The sequence below is a fragment of the Sminthopsis crassicaudata genome, chromosome 3 (assembly GCF_048593235.1).
Source record: "Sminthopsis crassicaudata isolate SCR6 chromosome 3, ASM4859323v1, whole genome shotgun sequence".
Lineage (NCBI taxonomy): Eukaryota > Metazoa > Chordata > Mammalia > Dasyuromorphia > Dasyuridae > Sminthopsis > Sminthopsis crassicaudata.
Genome location: NC_133619.1, coordinates 336032881 through 336057500, shown reverse-complemented (window position 1 = coordinate 336057500; position 24620 = coordinate 336032881). Strand labels below are relative to the sequence as shown.

Sequence of the window (24620 nt, the reverse complement as noted above, 5' to 3'; positions counted from 1 at the left end):
CTCCTGTGCGCCGCGGCGCGGCAGCGGACCTTCTGTTCTCTGCTCGGACGGCGGCAGCGGCGCGTGCTTCTGCAGCAGCTTCGGCTTCGGCGGTGGAGTATCGCATGTAAGTGTCCTGGAGCACAGGGCTCATGGGGCGCCCCCGCGCTCAGGCTGTTCTTTCCCGCTCGCCGCTGTGCAGCGCACAACGGAGCCGGCTCCCCGCTCTCTCCCCCTGCCCCTTTTCGAGTCCTCGCCCGGCGCCCACCGAGGCCCCGCGCACGTCATGAGGGGCTTTGCAGTCCCTGTCCCCCGCCTCGTGCCGGGCCCTCCCGCCCTGGTAGATAGAGGCTGCTGCAGCGCGCACCCCGGAGCGCTTTTGCTTTTGTTAAAATAGACTTAAAATTTAGGACTCTTGGGGCAGCTCGGTGGCGCGGTGCATAGAGAGAGCGCCAGCCCTGAAGTCAGGAGGACCCGAGTTCAAATGTGGCCCCAGACACTTCCTAGCGGTGTGACCCTGGGCAAGTTATTTAACCCCAATTGCCTGGTTAAAAAGAAAAAGGAAAACTATAAAAAATAACTTTGGGGAAGGGGCAGATTCCAGATTGGGAAGGAAATTGGGGATGGTGAGGGCCCAGATGTGAGGTGAAGCTACCAAAGGGTCGTGAGCATGATCTGGGTAGTCCGTCCGTGGCTATTTGGATTAGAACTCATCTTTCACATTTGGTCGAAAAACTAATTTAATCTATTTCAGGGAATATCGTATGGGAAATAATAGGCATAGTACTTGGGGTTTGAATTTTGTAAGGGGAGATCCCAGCACCCCGGAAGATGGAGGGGATGCTTTTTTCACTACTCTGTTACTCGCGATTTTTCCCAGTGAATTTGAGCAGGTTCGCCTAAGCTTGTAAAGTGTCAGCCCTTTATTCACCCCTGAAATTTTTTTTGAGTATTTTGTGAACTAAAGGGCATTTCAAGTGCAGAGCTTTTTTTCTCCCTGATGTTATATCAGACCTAAGATCTTGATATTGCCACTTCAATCAGCTTGCAGGATAAACCTAGGTTAGCAGCTGGAAATCTCTATCTTGTATCTCTAATTTTTTTTACGAAGGACCAGCGTTGCTTTGAGCCAGTTGCTATCCACCTAGTGCCTTAGGGAAGTTGGAAGAGGAAGCAGTTTTGTCCCTGATTCCTTTGACACCTGATATCTCCTTCTGGCTTGAGAGATAGGTTTGGAATACACGATGCAGATGCAGTGATCTCTTCTAGGCTCAGAAATTTGACCTGATTGACCATGAAATTTAAAAGCTGAAGTCCATCCATTTGCCCCATACTGCTTGGCAATTATGCTTTCAGTAGTGTATACCACAGAACAGTCTCTCCTCCCTCCTACCTGTGTGATAGAAACAATGGCTGTGCGTGTGGGGGGGCGGGGGGGCGGGGGGAGCGGGGAGCAGGGAGCGGCTTTAGCCCGTCTGGAGAATGGAGCCATTCCCATAAGATGTTTCATTCCCATTTCATCCTCTATAGGAGCAAAGCTGGAGTCAACTACTGGCTTTGGGAAAGTTCGTTTTTACATAAATTGTTGCGCCCCAAGAAGGAAGAGGCATTTGCTAGTAACATTTCTAGCAAAAAGCATTTCATTTTGGTTTGAATAAGCCCCCCATCTATCACAGTGCCTGACGCAGCATGGGGACTTTTAAATTGGTTGTTAATTGGTAGTCCAAAGGGAATGTTGTTACATAATGTTTTTCTCATTTTAAAAATAATATTCAAACTCTAAATAATAAAAACCAGTTATGTCATCTACCTTATTCTTCATTGACGAACAGAACATTAACGAAATCCTGTTTTTAAAAAGGATACATCAACTTGACAAGTCAAGTCAATGATTTGCTATTCCAGAAAGAGTATTTTAAAATATATATATGAATCTGTAAATTCTGCTGACATCTAACCACTCCTGGGTTTGTAGAATTTTGTGGAGTCATTGATCACTTTTCTGTTTTGCTTTTGCAATATTGGGGCATTTGGGGGGGGATTTTAGGCATAGGGACCCCCAGTAAAATTTCCAACATAAGGGGCAGCTAGGCGGCGCAGTGGATAGAGCACCAGCCTTGAATTCAGGAGGACCTGAGTTCAAATCTGATCTCAGACACTTAACACTTCCTAGTTGTGTGACCCTGGGCAAGTCACTTAACCCCAGCCTCAAAAAAAAAAAAAAAAATTTCCAACATATTTCGAGCTAATTTCTCAGTCTAGTTTCCTAGGAATCGCAGATAATGTATAATTTACATTATAGTCAACTGAAATAATTTCATAGAAAATGCTATTTATTTGCATATATTTTGAGAGTCATGTGAAATAGCTATACTATTGAACCACTGGCTACACTTCAGAACCTGTAGAATTGTTTCTTGATAATTTTGTTTTTAAAAAAGATAATTATCAAGCATGATCTAAACCTAAAATTAACTAGAACCCTATATATGTCAGATATAATTTTTGAAATACCTGAAATGTACAGTTCTTGCTTTCAGGCTATTACTGTCCTTGTGGTGATATCTTGCTGACTCTTTTGGACACTTTGGAGTGTTTTTTTTTTTGTTATTGTTTGTTTTTGCAGAGATACTGGAATGATTTGCCATTTCCTTTATTTTATAGATGAGGAAACTGGGTTAAGTAATTTGTTTTCACTCATATAGCTGAGCCCTAATTTTTTAACTGGGGGAGATGAATTGCTATCCACTATGCCATCTAGCTTCTGAGAAGCTCTTTGAAGCTCTTCTCCAATTGCTTGTTGAAAAGTTAGGACCCCTATCCTATTTTAAAATCTCCCTCAAAGTTTCAATGCATTCCCTGCCTTGGAGAGGCTAGGGAGAAATCAGTTGGTCATTTTAGACATAAAAACGGGAACAAAGGTAACACAAAGTAGCTGGATCCTAGTCCTTTCTTGATTATAGTAGGTCTCATGCATTCACCTGTCATCTCTGTAGATAATTCCAAAACCTACAAATTTAACCCTTTTATGACTCCTGAGTACTACATGCTTGTTCTTATGTAGAGTATAGGAATGTGCTAGTAAGCATTCAGCTTTATTAACTAGGAAGCAACTCCTTTTATTCTCATGCAAATCCTTTGGTTTTTCCTGTAAAAATTTTTTTAATGTAATCAAAGTTGTCCATTTTGCATTCTGTAATGTTCTCTAGTTCTTTGGTCATAAATTCCTTCCCTCTCCAAAGGTCTGGTAGATAAATTATCTCTTGGTCTAATTATTATATCTCTTGCTTCAGTTATTTAATAAATTAAAATTATTGATTTGCTTATGGTATCACCCTTTATGTCCATATTCTATACACGTTTGACTTTATTTTGGTATATGGTGTAGATGTAAGTTTATGCCAAGTTTCTGACATATTCCATTTTTCCAGCAATTTTTGTGAGTTCTTATCTCAGAAACTGGAGTTTAGAGATTTATTAAATTAGATTAGTATACTCGTTATTGTCATATGTGGCTAATCTATTCATTCATTCCACTGATCCACCACTGTATTTCTTAGCCAGTACCAAATAGTTCTGCTGACTGCTCCTTTATAATGGTTTTAGGTCTGGTACTATCGAGCCACCATCCTTTTATAATTTTTTTTTTATTCCCTTAATATTCTTAACCCTTTGTTCTTCCAGATGAATTTTGATATTCTAGTTCTATAAAATAATTTTTTGGCAGTTTGGTATGACACTGGACAAATGGACCAATTGAATTTAGGTAGAATTGTCATTTTTGTTATATTAGCTCACCCTTTTTGTTGCTGCCGAACTTTGTCAGTATATAGGAATGCTGATTTGCATGGGGTTATTTTATATCCTGCAAGTTTGCTAAAGTTGTGAGTCGTTTCCAGTGGATTTTTGGATAATTTTCTAGCATTCTCTAGAATATTATAGAATATTACATCTGTAAGAAGTGATATAATTTTATGTCCTCATTGTCTATTCTAATTCCTTTAATTTCTTTTCCCTCTTGCTAAAGCCAGCTTGTCTAGTACAATATTGAGTAATAGTGGTGATAATGGACATCCTTGTTTCACCCCTGATCTTCTTAGGAATGTGACCAGCTTCTCCCCATTACAAATAATGCTTGCTGTAGGTTTTAGATGCTCCCTTTGCCCCTGTTTCCCCTTGGTTACTAAGTTGATTTTCCCTCCCTTTAGGCCTAATAACTTTAATGCAGACCCTGATCACTTTGCCTGGAGTATCACTGTAACTTAAGCAGTAGCCTCTGGTCTCTTTGCACCTGCTCTCCCCTTTTACATAGAGCCACCCAAGTGAGAAGCCTGAGTGTGGCCAGGCAATGTGACCTCCCCTACATGTAATTGCTGTCCTTAGACACGTTTCTCCCCCCGCCCCCCTTGTTTGCTCTAGGTACCCCAGCTGAATTGGCCTATTGGATGTTCCCAAATGGGATATTGCCTTGAAATTCCCACTTTCCTTTAAAGCACTATTGAAATGTGATTTTTTAATAGAAATCTTTGCTGATTTTCTCCTGGTAAGCCATTATGTTTTGAGTGAATCTTCCATCTGCATCTACCTTCTGTTTTTTGTATTTGCTTATCTACCTGTCAAAGTGTGTTTTCCAGTGAGCTCACTGAAGATAGACTTTTGTTCTTGTATTCTCCAGCACAAAGTAGAGTGATTGGTTTGATGGCACAAAGTATCTTTTTAGTAAGATGAGTTATCTTTTTATCATCTCGGGGTTCCCCATCAAGGTTTCCATATATCTCAAGTCATGAAAAATTAAGTCAGAATTTTTTGGGAGTTTTGAAGAAACTGAAGGTAAAGACCAACAAATGGCACATTTAGAAACTTAGAGATGTATAAAATATGTGTGGTATTATATTATACAATATTCTAATTCCTTTAATTTTCCTTTTTCTTATTGCTAAAGCCAACTTTTCTAGTATAATATGGAGTAATAGTGGTAATAATGGGCATCCTTGTTTTATTACACAATAATATAGTCTATAACCAAATATTTAACACAAATTCTACTATAAGCACCCCATAAAAGTTTAAAACAACCAAATTTCTCTAGTGTAAAAAAAAAAGTGCCATATTTCTAACTCCTGCAATATAGAAAGGACAAAATGTATTAAAGATTATAAAAGGGAAGGTTGCAGTTAAAATTGTGCCAGGCTACCTGGGGTTAAAAGCTCTTGAGTTTGAACTCCAGTAGAGGAAGCCATTGAAGGATTTTTGAGAAAAGTGAAGTGAGCAGAGATGGATTTCACTCTTGTTATTTTCAAACATCCTTATTGCATATGTCTTGGGGAGCTCAGAAGCCTTGTGGGGAAGAACTCATAGAACAAATAGGATAGGGTCCTTTCATGACTAAGTTTTCCCCTAAACAGTGACTGCTGACTGTCCTTATTTGGTGACTGATCTTCCTTTGCTTGCTTAAAGAAATCTAGGACTAAATTTAGTAGCACATTGTCCTCAGTATTTATTCCTAAATGGGTACAGTGGTGTTTGCCTGGATGACATAGGCAACAAAATGAAAAACAAAGAAAGTGAATGCATAAAATAACCTTTTTCATATTTATGGCTTTATTTAAACAGGCTTTAAGATCTGGTACAGAAACTAAGATATTGAGCCATCCTCTTAACATACTAACTCCCCTTATTTTACCTTATTAGGTGAGTGGAGCAGTTGGTACAGGAATTCGGTATGATGGACCAAGCCAGGTCAGCAATCTCTAACCTGGTAAGATTTATGTTACATGTATTCTTGGTGAGTCTTCCTGGGTGTTAAGTATCATGGCTTTTTAAGCCTTTCTAAGCTTGGTTCCACTCTTGTGGCTTCATTTCATGACACCTCATAGACTCAGTCACTTCCTTCTATTGGAAGTCCTGATCTCCTTTGTTCCCAGCTGCTCTTTATTCTTTATATTTAGTATTTATAGCATATCTCCCTTGATAGAATGTTTGCTTTTTGAGTAGAGACTGGTTTTTGTCTTGATATTCCCAGTGTCAATAGAGCACAGTGCCTGCTCCATTAGTAAAAGTGCTTTCTGATAAGCATGGCCATGACTATAGTGATAAAAGTAGGAAGGATATCAAATGCTACCAGAATTGCTTGTGAGGAGGGCAGGAGAAGAGTTGTTATTGCATGAATGAGTGTTTTTGTTTTTCCATTTGTGAGTAATTTGGTTTTGAGGCCCACCTCCTCCTTCAGGGAGCAGTTATAGATTATGCTTAATCAGAGAGCACTTTCCTTTAGAAGCTTTAAATGCAAAGCACAATGCCCTAGAAGAAAAGTACTTTTAGTTCAAGTTTGAGGAAAGCAGCTCCCAAGAAGAGCTAGAAGTTCAGTGGTAAGACTGTAAAGGAAGGGACTTCTGTAACTAAGAATAAGGTGTTTTTTTTTTTTTTTTTTTTAGGTACCTGTAAGGGCATATATGGAGAGAAGTAAAGCCAAAAAGTCATGTGCTTCCCTCTTTCTAGCATGACTAATTCTTTTCATTCTTTCATCTGTTTCTCTTTAAACCTCAGTTTAGTGGAGAACCACTCTCATACACACGTTTTAGTTTATCCCGGAAAAGGAGTGGTGACACTAGTAATGTGGAGATGAAAATGCCTGCAGATGAAGAACACCATGGTGAAAGCAACATAGAGAATAGTCGTCCCCATGCCACCAAAAGAAAAAACATTAGAAACATCTGCTTTGGGATTATTGCTATTACTATCTTCTTCTTGATTGGTAAGGAGGAAGAATGCACTCATGCCTTTTGTGCCTCTTCTACTTTGTTAGGCTAACCTTTTCACTGAGAAAGAGTTATAGAAAATACCAGCCCAGGAATTTTGGCTATATGTATACCAATTCCTTTATTTGTATAAAATGTCAACCTAGATATCTTTTTTTTTTTTTAGTACTAAAATTGCATCAAATACTAATCACTGGTATTTACATAATCATATGCAATATAGTAAGCTGCTATATACCAGTTACTAACAACAGTTAGACCTTTTTTGGCATTTGGGGGGTGGGGAGAGGTTGGTTTTGTTTGCTTGACTTTGGGCTTATTTGAGGTTTAAAAAAATCAGTGATTACATGTGCCTGATAACTCATTTATAAACTGAGAGGGGATAGACTCACAATCCCTTTTACCTCTAGAATTTTGTAAATAAGATAAAATTTTAAAAATTACTTTTAGAATTATGCCTTAGATGTTAACTCTTTTTGTTCATCCTTAGGATTTATGGTTAGCTACTTCAGTTATTGTAAACATCTAGAAAACAACGATAAATGTTCAAGTAATTCCAATGGAGAAATAGCACCAACTAAGAAAGTAGAAACAAATTCATCAGAAGTCCCTCCAATCTTGGAGCCTAAAGCTGAATCATCTTGGGCTGCCTTCGATGCGATTCTGTCACAGAGATGGGATGCTAACAATCTTACTGACACAGTCCGGTAAGAACTTGGTGGCTGTTTCTTATTTTGCAATTAAGAGACTCCTTAAGATAAATGGATAGAATCATTTCCAGGTATGAAGTAATTTCTGTCTATGCAACACATTATAAGTGTTTGGTGCATCTCTTGCATAATTATATGTATATTGTACATCCTAAGTTTAATTAAGAAAATGATGAATAAGAGCATTCTAAACTTAGAAGGGAGGAGTATAGAGGTGGAGAATTGTTGGGCTGTTATTAACATCAGGTAGTTACTACCTGATGTTAATAAGTTTTTGAGGCCGAGAATGGATGAGATGTGACTAGAGTGAGGATGGTAGTTAGTCTTCAAAAATGAAAATGTAAATTATGATTTCGGGATGGAAATACTAAGGAGATATCTCATTATAGGCATTTATCCATAGTTAGAAATGTATGACTAAGATGGAAGGAAACTGAGAGAAGTACAATGGATCCATATAGAAGGGATGTAGAGAAGAAAGCCAAAGGAAAGATCACAGATTGAAAGACTCCTAGAAACATGCCAGATTACAGAAACCAAGGACAGACTTCATGGAGGCAGTATTTTAGAATATAAAGGCATTTACTTGATAATTAGAATGTCAGGGAAGAAACTTAGGTTGCAAAAGTATTATACTTTTATTTATACTTTTATGAGAGTTATGAGAGCTAGCATGTATGGAACACACTTGAAGATTTGCAGTGTATTTTGCCAGGATTATCACTTGATCTTCACAACTCTAGCATCTATTTTACAGATTGAGGACATTTGAGGCATACCTCTTAGGTTTAAGACAGGCTAAGTGTGAGACTGGATTTGAATTTTAGATTTTGCTGACTTCAGGCCCAGCATTCATTAAACAGAAGGCAAGTTGGGCTAGACCAGAGAACATGAAGAAGTTCTAGGGGTGCTGTTTTAAAATCATATCTGAAAACTTCAGTAAGACTTATGGGATAGCCAGTGTAATGAAACTGGAAAGGATAGGTGAAGGGTCAGTATGTGAAACACTTTTAAATTGAGGAAATAATTTATCCTAGAGGCAGTAGAAAGCCACAGGTGCTTGCTGAATGGGCATCATAGGAAGGCCAACACAACTGAAACTGACTGAAATCACAAAAAAATTGGGATGTTTGGGTTCTTTGCAAAGAAAGACTGAAAATTCCTCTTAGAATATTATTCTATTCCGTATTTGAATTTTCAAGACTCTTTAGGTTATCAAACTTTTTATTGCACTGTTTCTTTAATGTACACCTATACCCATCCCTTATTTATCTATTTGCTTATCTACCCATCCACTTCCTACTCCTATTTTCCAAGTTGTCCTCCTTTGAGATGTTGAATAGATCTGTTAATAGTTTCTTAATTCATGTAAGTGTATTCAGCTAACTCAGGTACTGGTCTCCAGTGCTAGGTACCTAGAGGAAATCCAAGTAGACCACAACAAGCACTTAGATACATAGTTCCTTCCTTATTTCACTACTTCCAGAACCTCAACTATGCAACATAGGCAATAAGATTGTTTTTATTGTTTTAAGTCCCATCTTTAGTTTGGATTATAAAGGTTTAACGACCTAGTGACATATCAGTCTATGTCAAGTGCTATACTAAATACTGGGATTACAAACAAAAAATGAGAGCTCTTGTCCAGCTCAAACAAAATAAAGGGAGGATGCTTAAAGTGTACCAGCATTACAGGAATCTAGATTGTACAGCATCCTCAAAGGTAGTAAGGTGCAGATGAGAGGCTAAGATTCTCTTACTGGGAGGCATCACAGGGCTCTGGAAAAGGAGCCTAGAGGCAGATAAAATGAACAGAATGTCAAAGCAGAAGAAAGGAAGACATTTTTATTTGTTTTTAAATTTTTGTTAATTTTTATAATTATAACATATGCATAGGTAATTTTTTACATTATCCCTTGTACTCTGTTCTGTTTTTTCCCTTCCTTCCCTCCACCCCCTCCCCTAGATGGCAGGCATTCCCATACATATTAAATATCTTATGGTATATCCTAGGTACAATATGTATGTGCAGAACCGAATTTTGTTGTTGTTGCAAAGGAAGTGAATGTATTCACAAGATAAAAATAATCTGGGAAAAGAAACAAAACAAAACAAAAAAACCAATGCTCACTGTTTACACTTATTTCCCAGTGTTCCCTTTCTGGATGTAGCTGATTCTGCTTGCATTTTGCTTTTTTGAAATATTCCATTAGGAAGAGAAACCTGGTAGCACTGTGGACTAAGTACTGTGAATTCATTTTCAAGAATTTGAATAGATTTGTACTCTGAGAAACTTAAAAAACAGTGAAATTTTGAACATTCTTTCTTTCTAGCACCTTAAGCAAGAACTATGCTTCTCATGAGGCTGGCTCAAAAGAAGATGAAACATTTGGATATTTCATTTTGAAGCAGTGGAAGGGATTAAAAATGGATAAAGTCTGGAGAGATTTTCATTATGTTAAATTACAGGTTAAAAACAGGTATGTTGATAATGGTAAATTTTATAAAGCAGCTCTTTTAAAATGTGAGATCTTTTTAAAATAACTGTTGACTCATTAATAAGGCTAAATTCAATTCTAGATAATGTTAGCCAGCCATTGTTACCTAATCAAAGCATTAACCAATTAAAGCAACTTCATTATTTTGAGAAGGTTTTACTATATGTGTGTGTATGTGTATATATATATATATTTTTTTTTTTTTTAGTGATTTTCAGAACTTGGTGACCATATTGGATGAGAGTGGAAAGAGAGTTGATTTTATGTCTATAGATGGTTATGTGGCATACAGTGCCAATTCAACAGCAAAGGTAAGTGAATTGTGAGGTAGAAAATTATTAAACCTCTATGTCTTAGCTTTGGTTTGGCTTAAAGAGAGTTTTGACTCTTCATAACTGTTAAGCCTGGCCATTTTGCCTGGATTCATAACTTCTAGCTAAACCCAGATTAGCTTCTTTGTATTCTAGATACTTAAATGCAAAAAACCCAAAATATGAATTCTGTTCAATGACTACAAATATAAACTTAATTTTGACACAAGACAACTTGTCGATTTAGAAGTAGCTTTTTGAAACAGTATGAAAATGAAACAAAGTGCCAGAAAGTTCTAGGATAACCTCTTTTATGGGCATGGATTATTGACTTTTTGGTGGCTGATTTCTTTACCTTACTAGAGAAAGGATTTTTCACAGCTCTGTTCCTGATTCTGCAATAGCAAATATTCACTTGCTCTAGGTAGTCCCCTAGCACACATTTAGTGTAAAGATGATTACCAGTGACTTTTAAAAGTTTCTAGTTACTACTCAAGCCAAACTACTCTTTCAAAAAATCTAAAATTTAACCATTACTATGCAATGCCTAGGTGCTCTTTTTAAGCATAGGGATTCAGTTGTACAAGTAACATTTCATTCTAAGGCTCTTAAGTAGATGTCATATTCAGAGTATTAGTTACTCTATTGGTACTATCACAACAGTCTTTTACTGTCATACAATTAAGGGTTAATTAACTTAGAGTTAACCTACTGGAATGGTGACTTAAAACAATTATTTTTCTTTTAGGGTACACTAGTTTATGCTAATTATGGCACTAAAGCGGACTTTGAACAACTAAAGTCAAAAACTTCTATCAATGGATCTATCGTTTTACTTAGAGCTGGGAAACTGCCTTTTGCGGAGAAGGTGAGTAGGTTTTTAGCTAGGATAATACTAAGGAGAGAGTAACATTCTTAAAACTTTTAAAATTTTATTTTCAAAAGTTTATAATTTCTAAATTTCTTTCCTGATGCCTCTCCCACCCATTGAGAAGGCAAGCAACATGAGAATCAATTCTAAAAGTGTCAGCCTGTGGCCAGGTGCTGTAGAGGGCAACTATTCTCCCACTTCCTTAGGTTCAAAATGCCAAGGCAGTAATTTTCACCTGCTACAGCTTTCTAGTATGCCCCTTTCTCTCCTGATATTGCCACCATTAGTGCAAACTTTCATCATCCTATGTCTGGAGTATTTCAATACTTGTTGGTGAACCCATCCCTGTTTGCTTTGTCTCCTGTTAGGATACTCCTTGAGGAACTGTCTTTCGTCTTCACATCTAGGGATAGGTTCTCACTACTTTTTAATTGATGTAAATTTAGTTCTGTTATAGTGAGCTGAACTTCTGCCTCCTGCTTTTTTTGGTTCCAGTCCTGTCCATTTGTCTACTCATTTGGTTGGAAGCCCTATATATTGTAGAAACATAAAACCAAATATCATAATCCTCAACTCACTTTTATATTAGACTAAAATGTCAAACCTTGCTGTCAATAAAATGTCAAATATTGCTGTTTTCATTTTTCCCCTCCAGGTTAAAAATGCTGAAGCTTATAATGCTGCTGGTGTCTTGATTTACCTTGCCCGTTCTGATTTTGATATTGTTGATGCAGAGGTTGTACCCTTTGGACATGTAAGTTTATTTTCCCTCTGTCTGTGCTGAAAATTCTCTAGAAGTAGTTGGATTTGGTTCAAATCCAAGGAAGGTAGGGCAGTATATATCGCAGAAATAGTTGATCCTTAGAGGATGCATTTTTGAGAGGCCTGACTTTGATTTTTGTCCATTAGTTGGAAATTCTGTACCATTCTAGAAGCCTTATGTGATCTTCCAAGCACAGGTCATATGTACAGATGAAATCAAGCGTCATTGATGGAAACTGGCATTTTTAGTTCATACATTCTTGAAATAGATTTTTTTTTTCTTTTAACAGGCTCATCTAGGAACAGGTGACCCCTTTACACCTGGATTCCCTTCCTTTAATCACACTCAGTTCCCACCATCACAGTCATCAGGATTACCTAATATTCCTGTCCAAACAATCTCCAGATCACAGGCATTGCAACTCTTTAAGTAAGAAGTTTCTTTGTATAATTATCTTTGTATAAGTTATCTTTGTATAGTTATCTTTGTATAAGACATTTTGGAGTGAGTGCAAAGTTTGGTAGATTTGGTTGGGGAGAATAGGAAAAGCTTGAAATAAAAGGCTTGGTCTACCTGAAGACATAAATAAGTTATTAGTCTTGTAGCAAATGGAAAGAGTGCTGGGTTTTAGACCTCTGTAAAATGAGAGTTGGACTCTGGTGATCCTCCCTTCCTTGTCTCTTTCCTTCCTGTCTGCCCACCTGCCTTTCCCAGGTCACTTAAGCTTAAGTGGCTTCCCCTGGGTCACACAGCTAGTAAGTGTCTGAGACCGGATTTGAACTCAGATCCTCCTGACTCTAGGGCTGGTGCTCTGTGTACTGCTCCAGGTACTTGCTCCACCTAGCTGCCCCATATCTGACTTGTTAAGGTCCTTTTGACTTTAAAAATATAGCATTTTTAGACAACTAAATGTAGAATTTTATTCCAGTTAAATTTCATCATACCTACTAAATTGATTCTCTTTCCATGCTATATATATATAAGCATCTCTTTGTTGGGCACAAAGACAATAAAATGAAATAGTCCCTGCTCTTGAAGACCCCGTCCTCTATTGGCAGGATATGTCTTTAGGTGAAGACCTGGTATCATCATTTAACACTATATTACTGATGATTATTTGGTAAATAAGGAAGCTGGCAATTCACCTTTCTCCTTTCACTTCAGTGCAATGGATGGAGAAGACTGTCCGATTTCCTGGAGGGGAGATGAGAAATGTAAGATGAACTCAAAAACAAATGTTAGACTGACTGTCAACAATGTGCTAGAGGAAAAAGAGCTTGTCAACATCTTTGGAGTTGTCAAAGGCATTGAACCAGGTGAGGCTTTCTTTGGTGTTCCTATTTTAATGCGTGTGTGTGTTTTAAAATAATATGTAATAGGGGCAGTTAGATGGCAAAGTGGATAGAGCACCACTGTTTGAATTCAGGAGGACTGAATTCAAATCTGGTCTCAGACACTTAACACTTCCTGTGTGACCCTGGGCAAGCCACTTAACCCCAGTCTCAGGAAAAAAAAGGTGCACTCAGATACTTAACACATAGTGTTACTGGCTGCTTAAATGTTGTAGTCTCAGAGTTTATTATTTTTAGCTGGAGTGATTTCTGTAACATTCTAGGAAGCTGAGATACATTTGAAAACAACAATTCTTCTCACTAGGAATATCTATCCAACATTTAATTCAAATAATTATTTGACACTATAGTTTTTAGTTTCAGGAGTTAGAGAAATAGCTGCTTCTGAGTTAATTGTTTACTAATTGTTAAATAGAATTTTGAGTAATTCTAAATTAGCCAGTGTTGAGCTTCTGAGGTACTTGTTGAACCCCTTATACTGTGCACCTAGCACACAAAAATACTTAGCCTTTGAGTCCTTGCCAAGTCTACTGAATTCTTAGTCTTTTCTTGAATAGACCAATAATAATTGCTTATGGATCTTCCTGTTTCTTCCATTCTACTTAATACATCCTTTTACAAGACCTTTATACCATTATCATAGGGAACAGACAGGTTATTTCCCTCATGTTTTTACAAAAAAGTTTCCTTAATGTAAGAGCTAGGCTTGAAAAAGCTAAATGGACAAATGGCAAGGTTGGAGTGATAGGCTTTGGAATACAGTGTTGTCAATACATGAGATTGTGTTGGAATCAGTATGATCTTTCTATTTGCAGACCACTATGTTGTAGTAGGAGCCCAGAGGGATGCCTGGGGCCCTGGAGCTGCCAAATCTCTTGTGGGCACATCTCTTCTATTGGGGATTGCTAATGCATTTTCTGATTTGGTGTCTAAAGGTAAAGTTATTTCAGGACAAACAATTTATAAAGTGACTTTGAATTATAGTTGTGTATTTTATTTAAAACAGGAACTCAGTATTATAAAAACTATGGCTATTGTATGGCTATTGTATGGCTATTATAAAAACTATTGGCTAGTGTCACAGTTTCCTTTTTAAAATGGGAAACTCTTAGGAAATGTTTCTGTAGATGGCAATGTGAGGACGTCTGCTGAGTTTTCCTTTTTCATCTTGATCTGCTGGCTGTGGAGGAAGCTGTATATGTAACATTACTTTAGCAAGCATTTTTAAAGTATTTACTAGTATTGTCTACATCAGCTGTTCCCTGTTCTGAAGGAGCTATGTTTAAAGTGCAAACTACCATAACAGAAGAAAGGCCTCTTAGGGAACTTAGCTGAAATTCTTGGGAGTCTTGAATTGGGGAAGTCAAGAGGTGAAGAAGCATTGAGAGTATGAGGAAAGTGAAAAGCCAAGGTGGAGTGCGACACTTTCAGGAGATGGGGAAAAGATCTTTTGAGACAGCTAACTCTGAGATACAGGCCCTAGGCACCTCACCCCTGCACTAGCACATGGCCTTGTGGTGTAGTCAGTGATCTCACAGAAGCACCAGTCTGACCATCTGTGCACATGGACACCCCTGGCCTCCCCTCCAGTGGTGCTCTCATCTCTGGGATGAAATAGGATGTACAGTCCTTAGCTGAACTGGAAGAGCTTGTTAACTGGTTTATAGAAACAAGTTATACTTAGTTGTATTTTTACAGGATGTAAAAATTATTGTCTCACACTCTCAAGATGTTTAACCACTTCTTCCCCTGCTCCCATCACTAGTTCAGCCATTATCTCAGGGCCCTCATTGGTATTTGGATAAGGGCTATCTGCCATGCCATTGCTTCTCTAGATTCTGGGGGCTTCTTAAATGACACAACCAGTAGCTTTTTTTTTTTTTTTTTTTTTTTTTTTTTTTTTTTTTTTTTTTTTTTTTACTGCTTATACAATTAGCATGAGTTTCTTAAAGGGCAGGGATTGTCTCATTTTTCATTCAGCTGTTCATGTACATAACTACTTCCAGACATTAAAAATTAATGTCAGCTTTTATGTACTTTCATCTCTTGATATTTAGCTTCATATTGTCCTGGTTTAAGAAAAGACATTGTTTATCATGAGTAAGGAATCACTTGCCTTGGTACTTTCTAGAAACTTGTTCATTTTTTAACTTGATTTGCCTGAATTCCTGGATTCTGGAGGGAGGATATTTTTTTCAGACAAAGTGAAACTTAGAAATGTCCTTTTTCTTAAAATGACTAATCTTGGTTCCTGGAGAAGATAAAACTTCTTGGTGGAGGATTCTGAGGTTTTTTTTTTTTTTGGTCAATTTTACTTAATAGTGTAGAGGTCAGGGAAGGGGAGACAGATGTTGGAAAGCAAAGTCAGAAACAAAAATAATAAAACTTAATTATAAATTAAATATAATTTATATATAATATATAAATATAAGTATTTATATATATACTATATAATTATAAAATTTATAATTATAAATTAAGTATAAAAAGAATAAAACTACTACAAAATTATCTGTTTGTCTTTTAAGGTGAGTATAAACCCATAAGAAAAAGAGTAAAACTTAAGTTTTCTTTTTGTCTTTTAAGATGGGTATAAACCCAGAAGAAGCATTGTCTTTGCCAGCTGGAGTGGTGGAGAATTTGGAGCTGTTGGCGCCACTGAATGGCTAGAGGTATATTGGCAATAATTTACTTAAAAAAAACAACTTAAGGATATTAGTTACCCATGGGAATATTAATTGATTTAAATGAAATGCTTTTTCATTTTAAATTGAATTCATTCAATTAAAACAAGTTCAAACTGAATTTTCTTAAAGCCAATACTATGTAGTCACAATTTTTTGCTTGAATTTCCTACTTGTTTAGGCTTACCTTTCCATATTGCATCTAAAGGTTGTCACATACATCAATCTGGACACTGCTGTTGTTGGTAAGCTTATGTTCTACAGATTTGCAGTATTAAGTACAAGTAAGGTAGCCTCAGGAAATAGAAATTATACCAGCAATTCCAGTGGTTTAATGTTGAATAGAATGTAAGTGAGTAGTATTAAGTTTATATCTACGAATTTGCTGAGCAACAAAATTTAACTAAATTTGATTTCTCTAAATTGCTATTCTTGGGTTTCTGGCCTGTATTCTGTTAAGCTGTGTAAGGTAAGAATGTTGGTTTGACTTCTAGAAGCATTCAATCTGATTTTTCCTAGGTCAAAATATCATTTAGCATAGTTTATATTATTAAACAGTGAAACCCACCAATATTTAAAATTGGATAGACATGACCATCAAAAATAGTTTATATTAGATTAAATCAAACATTTAAACACTGATTTACTTTGAAAAATAAGTATTGTTGATTCTTGCCACAGGTTCAAAGAACTTCAAAGTCTCTGCCAGTCCCTTATTGTATGGACTCATGGAGAAAATCATGAAAGAGGTGAGTGTTTCAAATTAATGATTTGAATAGTTTTCCTGAGATAAAGTTTGATTTTTATCAACATAGGGAAGGTACTACAAGGTCCTTACATAATTTATTTTTAATTACTTTGTTAAGTATGTTTTTAATTTTATATTCATCCTCTTCATTGTTAGTTTAAAGCAATCAAATTGATGCCAATTTAATTTTTCTTGCATGTAGGTGAACCATCCAGTTACAGGAAAGACTCTCTTCAGAGACACTAACTGGATCAGTAGTGACTTGTAAGTTTGGATACTACTTGAACAAAGAAACAAAATATTTTAACGAAAATCCTATAATTTAAAAGGCCCACAAGTTTAATCACATATGCACTAAAGATTGTAGTTGGCTTTATTTAAAATAGTATGATTTTACAGAATCCTTTTAAAATTTTACTTTAATGATTTATTTCATTAAAACCAATAATACTTCATTTCCTTTCAGGGAGCCATTTTCACTGGATAATGCTGGTTACCCTTTCCTTACCTATTCTGGAATCCCATCAATTTCATTCCGTTTTTGTGAGGTAGGTTTCATTTAAAAAGAAACCAAAACTACAACGGGTCACTTTATTGTGTACTTTAAAATGAGTTTTCACACATTATTTCCACAGTGCCTAGTCACATAGTATTATATAGCTACTGTCTAGTAACATAGTGTTATATAAATGGTAGCTATTCTTGTTGTTGTTCCTGTTGCTGTCAAACAGACAGAAACAACTTCTGAACTTGTTTCCTTTTTTTTTTTTTTTTTTTTTTTGATAAATTTAATAATTATCCTTTTTTTTTTGACAGTATGTATTAATGAGTAATTTTTTTTTAAGTAACTTTATCCTTTGTATTCATTCCAGATTTTCCCCTCCCCTCTCTGTACTCCCTCCCCTAGATGATAGGCAATCTCATACATTTTACATGTGTTACAGTATTGGATTCCCAAGGTACAAGTAACCTGGATAGATAGACAGTGCTAACAATTTAAATTCACTTCCCAGCGTTCCTTCTCTGGGTGTAGTTGCTTCTGTCCATTGATCAGGTGGAAGTGAGATGGATCTTCTTTATGTTGAAGATATCCACATCCATCAGAATACATCTTCATACAACAACAGCATTGTTGTTCAAGTGTACAGCGATCTTCTGGTTCTGTTCATTTCTCTCAGCAAGTCTCTCCAAGCCTTTCTGAATTCACCATAATTTACCCAACTATTCTCCAATTGATGGACATCCATTCATCTTGCAGTTTCTAGCCACTATGAAAAGAGCTGCCACAAACATTTTGGCACATACAGGTCCCTTTCCCCTCTTTAGTATTTCTTTGTGATATGCCCAGTAGCAGTACTGCTGGATCAAAGCTTGATAACTTTTTGGGCATAATTCCAGGGTGCTCCCCAGAATGGCTGGACTCTTTCACAACTCTACCAACAATGCATTAGTGTCCTAGTTTTCCCACATCCCCTCCAACATTCATCTTTATTTGTTCCTGTCATCTTAACCAATCTGACAGGTGTGTAGTGGTATGTCAGAGTTGTCTTAATTTGCATTTCTCTGATCAATAGTGATTTGGAACACTTTCATATGAGTGGATAGTTTCAATTTCATTGATAACTGTCTGTTCATATCCTTTGACCATTTATCAATTGGAGAATGGTTTGATTTCTTATTAGGGTTAATTCTCTATATATTTTGGAAATGAGACCTTTATCAGAACCTTTAACTATAAAAATATTTTCCCAATTTGTTACTTACCTTCGAATATTGTTTGAATTAGTATCATTTGTACAGAAATTTTTAGTTTGATGTAATCACAATCTTCTATTTTGTGACCAATCTCTAGTTATAAATTCCTTCCTCCTCCTCTGTTCCTCTAATCTATTTATGATCTCATTCTTTATGCCTAAATCATGGACCCAGTTTATCAAATAATGTATTTTTATCCCTAATGTTGGTATCTTTGGGTTTATCAAACACTAGATTGCTATAGTGGTATCCTTTTTTGTCCTTGGTACCTAATCTGTTCCACTGATCAACTGTCTATTTCTTAGCCAACACCAAATGGTTTTGGCTACTGCTGCTGTATAATATAGGTACACCTAGACCACCTTCATCTGACTTTTTCTTTTCATTAATTTCTTTGAAATTCTCGATCTTTTATTCTTCCATATGAATTTTGTTGTTTTTTCTAGGTCACTAAAATAATTTCTTGGGAATCTGATTGGTATAGCTCTAAATTAAATAGATTAGGTTGGGGAGTATTGCCATGTTATATTTGCTCGGCCTATCGACGAGCACTGGATGTCTTTCCAGTTATTTAAGTCTGAATTTATTTTTGTGGCAAGTGTTTTGTAATTTTGCTCATACAATTCCTGACTTTTCTTTAGTAGATGGATTCCCAAATATTTTATACTCTCAATATTTGTTTTGAATGGAATTTCTCTTTGTATCTCTTGCTGTTGCATTTTGTTGGTGATATATAAAAATGCTGAGGATTTATGTGGATTTATTTTGTATCCTGCAACTTTGCTAAAATTCTGAATTATTTCTAATAGCTTTTTAGCAGAGTCTTTGGGGTTCTCTAGGTATACCATCATGGCATCTGCAAAGAGTGATAGTTTGATTTCCTCATTTCCTACTCTAATTCCTTGAATCTCTTATTGCCGAGGCTAGCCTTTCTAGTACTATGTTAAGTAGTAATGGTGATAGTGGGCAGCCTTGTTTCACTCCTGATCTTACTGGGAAAGGTTCCAGTTTATCTCCATTACATATTATGCTTACTGACAGTCTTAAATATATGCTCCTGAGTATTCTAAATAATAAGGCTATTTATTCCTATACTATCAAATTTTTTTTTTAGTAGGAATGGATGTTGGATTTTCTGCATCTATTGTGATGATCATATGGTTTTTATTAATTTGATTATTAATATGGTATTATATATTAAACCAGCCCTGCATTCCTGGTATAAATCCTACTTGATCATGGTGTATTATCCTGGGGATGATTTTCTGAAGTCTTTTTGCTAATATCTTATTTAAGATTTTAGCATCAATATTCATTAAGGAAATTGGTCTATAGTTTTCTTTCTCAGTTTTCGATCTACCTGGTTTAGGTATCAGTACCATGTCTGTCTCATAAAAGGAGTTTGGCAGGACGCCTTTATCCCCTATTTTTTCAAAGTCTATATAACATTCGGGCTAGTTGTTTAAATGTTTAGTAGTACTCACATGTAAATCCATCTGGTCCTGGGAATTTTTTCCTGGGGAGTTGATTAATAGCTTGTTCTATTTATTTTTCTGAAATGGGACTATTTAAGCAATTTATCAAATTTATTGGCATAAAGTTAGGCAAAGTAACTCCTTATTTCTATAATTTACTCTTGGTGGAAAGTTCCCCCTTTTCATTTGTAAGACTAACAATTTGATTTTGCTCTTTCCTTTTTCTAGTCAGATTTACCAAGTTTATCTATTTTATTGGCTTTTTCATAAAACCAACTCTTGGTTTTATTTATTAATTCAGTAGATTTTTAAATTTCAATATTATTGATTTCTCCTTTTAATTTTAGTATTTTAAGTTTGATTTTTGGTAGGGTTTTTAATTTGGTCTTTTTCTAGCTTTTTAAGTTGCAGGGCTAATTCATTAATCTTTTTCCCTACTGTGTTCAAATAAGCCTCTAAAGATATTATTACCCCTTATTACCACTTTAGCTTCATCCAACAGATTTCAACTTGTGAAATTTGTGGAGGGAATTAGGAAAGTTGATATACTTGTAAGGGAGAAAGGAGTAGATTCATGGCATTCAAGTATAGCGTCCAAGATTGCCTCTAGAGAAGAGATTCTTTTGCAAATACCTACTTTCCAGTGCTGGGCATGGGTGAGACATGTCTAATGCATTGACAGTTTTTAATATTTTCTCTTCATTCCCTGGGAGAAAAGAGTGGGATAGATTCAAAAATGACAAATGGTATGAAAGGGAAAATTCAAGAGTTGTAACTAGACATGCTTGATTTTTAAATAATATAGACTCTCAACCAGTCATTGTAAAAAAGTTCCTTTAGTAATCGACAAAAACTAAAAGAAATATAGTGGTGTTCACATGCACATGCTTGGAAGAGGATCCTTAGGCCAAAATAGGAATGGGGAATGTTGTTGGAGGTAAGAAGCTTACAGGCCAGAAAAATTTTGAAGTCAGCAGAGTATTAAATTTAAGCTATAAGGGTGTCCTTTAGTTCAGGCCTGAGGAAGGCAGGGGGACCTGTAGAGTTCTTCACTGAAGATTATCTGCCAGCTCCATCCCAAAGTAAGCCATGGCATTGCCAAGACTGCCTTGCTTTGACTGTTATGCCTGTTGTACTGTGTTCTTCTGGTCCTGCTCACGTCAATTCCTCCAAGTTTTCCCAGGTTATTCTGAAGCCATCCCTTTCATTGATCACATCCCTACACAACTTCAGCCATTCCCCAGTTGTTGGGCATGCTTAGTTTTCAGTTCTTCATTGCCAAAAAAAGAACTTCTATAACTTAATGTATATACGGGTCCTTTTCCTCTTTGATCTATAGATCTAATAGAAAGATAGCTGTTACAGCAAAGATTATTTAGTACATAATACTCTCAATTTTCTTGGACAAATTATTTCATGTTCTGTCAGACTTGCCTTCTTGTTTCTTGGACACAGTCCAAGACAGGCCTTCCTCACCTCTCTTTTTCTTCAGAGCACATCTTAGGCACCACTTGTTCATTAGGCCCATCCTGGTTCCTTTGCTTCTGGAACCCTCCCCATCATGTATTTTGTGTGCATCTTGTATTTAAGCTGTATTGATCTTGTTCCCCTTTCTATTAGAATATAATTGCCTTGAGATCCTGCATTTTCCTCACTTAATTCACCACCTGGCCCATAATTGGCAGTAGTGTCTCAATGCCTTCACAATTCATTGTGGTTAGGAGCTTTAGTCCAATACCCTTTATATTTTCTTTATTTCCCTTTGAAAGAAAGCCTGAGTTCAAGTCTTCTGAAATTGCTTTCTAATAGTAATCAGATTTTGTTTGTTTTCTAGAATATTCCTTACCGATATTTGGGCACCAAACTGGATACTTACAAGAACCTGTCAGAAGATATACCTTATTTGGGAGAGCTGATGAAGGCAGCTGCAAAAGTGACTGGAAAAATACTGATAACTCTTGCCAGCAATCCTAACTTGTACCTAGAATATGGAAGGTACATAAAAGAATTAGATACACTCACTTGGAAAATTTTGCCATTCAAGTCAGAGTTAAAGGTTTGTATTATTTAAAGTTTGGTCTTTTTCTTAGGTATTTTCAGTATCGTTTTTAGATCAGACAAGTTAAATGTTCTACTGTACTTGGCTTTGTATTCCTTGAATCTCTAGATCAAATATAGTATTTAATTATTAAAGTTGCGTGAGTCAGCTATAGAATTTTGAAAGTTAGAGAAAAACATTTTTGAAATTAATGAAGTCAGGAGCACCTAGGTGATGCAGTGTATAGGGCACCAGCCCTGAAGGCAGGAGCACCTGAGCTCAAATTTGGCCTCAGACACTGCCCAGCTGTGTGACTCTGGGCGAGTCAATTCACCCCAATTACCTCAGCAAAAAGCAAAAACACAAAATGAAATTAACTAAGTCTTCATTGTCATGTGCTTAAATTTGTGGGGAAATGCTTTATCCCTGTCTAGAAGGGTGGGAAAATGCTAATCCATTAGTAAGGCCTTGGTAATAGCTTTGAACAGAGTACATTCCCATTTAGCCTGTAAACTTTGTTGTCTATTCCAGAGCCTGAATCTGGGTTTGAAGTGGCTGTTTAATGCTTGTGGTGACTTTAAAAGGGTTTCTGCAAGATTAAAATCAGAACACCCTTCCAAAGTGTTGTCTATTAGACAAATGAATGATCGGATCATGCAAGTAAGTAATTTTTAGTTTAAAAAAAAACCTACAGAATGAAGAGATTCCAACAACTATTATTGAAGGGAAGCTTGAAGCTAGCATTGAACTTATAAGCAGGTGGAAAGAGTTCCATATTGAAGAATTGTGGGTGAAGGATTCATACAGAGAAAGTAGAAAGGGTGACAAGTGAGCTGTTTGAGGCTTTAACACTTTCTAAAGCCTCAAAGACTACAAGTTTCTGTAAATGGAAATTTTGTATGGTACTGTACTTTACAGAATATTGAGCGCCTAATATATAATTACTGCCTTAGGGCTAAGAACTTCATCCTGTAGATATCCATACCTGCTATTTGTGTGTGACCCATTGTGCTTTGTATTCAGCATATTTACAAGAATTTTGTTCTACTTCCAAGTCAGGGAAGGAATTCTTTACAACAGGAACAGTAAAGCAAAATAAATTTAAATCTAGGCTATCTAAAAAGTCCTGGGTTGTTTTTTTTTTTTATTTCTTTTTCAATCTGTTGTCTTATTTCCTGTCTTGGTAAGAGTTTGGTTGATAAGGTTCTTAAATCCAGGGAAAAGATGTGTTAGAGAATTGCATACTCTCTAATATGTAAATTTTGGTTTTTGTTTTATCATTTTAGGTAGAATACAATTTCCTATCTCCCTATGTGTCTCCAAAGGAAACTCCTTTCCGTCATATCTTTTGGGGATCTGGCTCTCATACTCTTTCAGCTTTGTTAAGCCATTTACAACTTTTGAAGAAAAAAGACATCAACTTCAATGAAACACTGTTGAGAAACCAGTTGGCCCTTGCTACCTGGACAATTCAAGGAGCTGCAAATGGATTAGCTGGCAATATTTGGGACTCATAGAATACATTTTAGATGAAATTCCCACACTACTCATATGAGAATAATAAGGCAGTGTAGTCCTCAAAAAAAACTGGTCTTATTCAACATTTTCAGGACCATAAAAAACTAAAAGCTTCGTTAAGATTTAAGCATTGAATCCTGCCTAGCAGTTAGTACAGAGCAGGTACTTGTACTTAATGCCAGGTGAATATTTTACACCCATGCCAAGCTGAACTCCCTTTAATCTTGTAGGCTCCATTTAAGGTTATTTGCAGTGTTAACTGTCTCTCAACTAATCCCCTTTGCACAGAGCCAAAAGCAGCTGGGGGAACCAGAGATCCAATAATTCTAAAGGCCTAATCCAACAACTGTTAGCCTGAACATGGGAAAGAAGATGACTACTGAGGACTTTAAGTGTCCACTTGTAATAGTTTATCTCTTGCTCTTGACCAAGAGATGAGGTTATGAGATGATAGTTCTCTTCCCTCTATGAGACAGAGCCAGCCAGGGAGAAGACTAGGATTTCCTTGCCAGGAGTATTTAGATGTGATTTACCTGAATTATATTTGGTGATTATTACAGGAACATGATCCTGGTGTATATCCTAGAATTCTCCATGAGGAGAGATTAGAAGCCAAAGAACTTTTTACCCCTCCCCTCTGAACTAAGTCAGATTGATATTGACTATGAATACATGGCCAAAAAGTTAAGGTCATGGGGAAGCTTTTTATTTGGCACTGAGACATATTTGTCTTTATCAGTGACAGCTGATAAAGTTTCATTTTTTTATAAAAGATAATTATGGGAAGCAGTGCCTTCATAATTGACAGTTATACTGTCGTTTTTTTTAATCAATTTTAATAGCAGGTGCTGCTTATGAACAGATACTAGAAGTTTTGCATTTGACTTGTGCTGCCAAAAGACAAGGCTTGACTCTAAAATTTAAGCTGACCACACAACTTTTTGAATAAATGATAAAGTCAAATCCTTAAGGAAATAAGCTTATTGTTGAGCAGAACATGTGAAGATTACAAAGAAAATATTTTAGGTAAAATTGGCTCATTCCCCAAATGTATTTTGCACAAATATAATGAAATCAATGAAACAAACCCAATTACTATTCTCTTTTTTTAAGAAGATATTAATGGTGGTCATCTTTGTAAAATGCCCTCATCTTATAAT

The 24620-nt window shown here is 36.3% G+C and overlaps 1 protein-coding gene across 1 annotated transcript; it reads left to right on the top strand.

Moving 5' to 3' along the window:
* Positions 1-23597, top strand: LOC141561643 (transferrin receptor protein 1-like). The gene is made up of 19 exons (XM_074301538.1): positions 1-106; positions 5671-5737; positions 6526-6733; positions 7228-7444; positions 9781-9927; positions 10154-10256; positions 11005-11124; positions 11783-11881; positions 12180-12319; positions 13055-13206; positions 14058-14177; positions 15829-15914; positions 16108-16171; positions 16608-16675; positions 16877-16938; positions 17141-17222; positions 21739-21960; positions 22474-22602; positions 23229-23597. The coding sequence occupies exons 2-19, from the start codon at positions 5702-5704 to the stop codon at positions 23457-23459; spliced, it is 2286 nt and encodes a 761-aa protein (XP_074157639.1). The 5' UTR covers positions 1-106; positions 5671-5701; the 3' UTR covers positions 23460-23597.
* The last annotated feature ends 1023 nt before the right edge of the window (positions 23598-24620 follow it).

Bases quoted from the DNA above. Each gene is read 5' to 3' on its own strand.
- LOC141561643 (XM_074301538.1), top strand. From the start codon at position 5,702: ATGATGGACCAAGCCAGGTCAGCAATCTCTAACCTG. The intron at 5,738-6,525 runs GTAAGATTTATG...TTTAAACCTCAG, and splicing joins GGTCAGCAATCTCTAACCTG to TTTAGTGGAGAACCACTCTC. The intron at 16,676-16,876 runs GTGAGTGTTTCA...TCTTGCATGTAG, and splicing joins TGGAGAAAATCATGAAAGAG to GTGAACCATCCAGTTACAGG.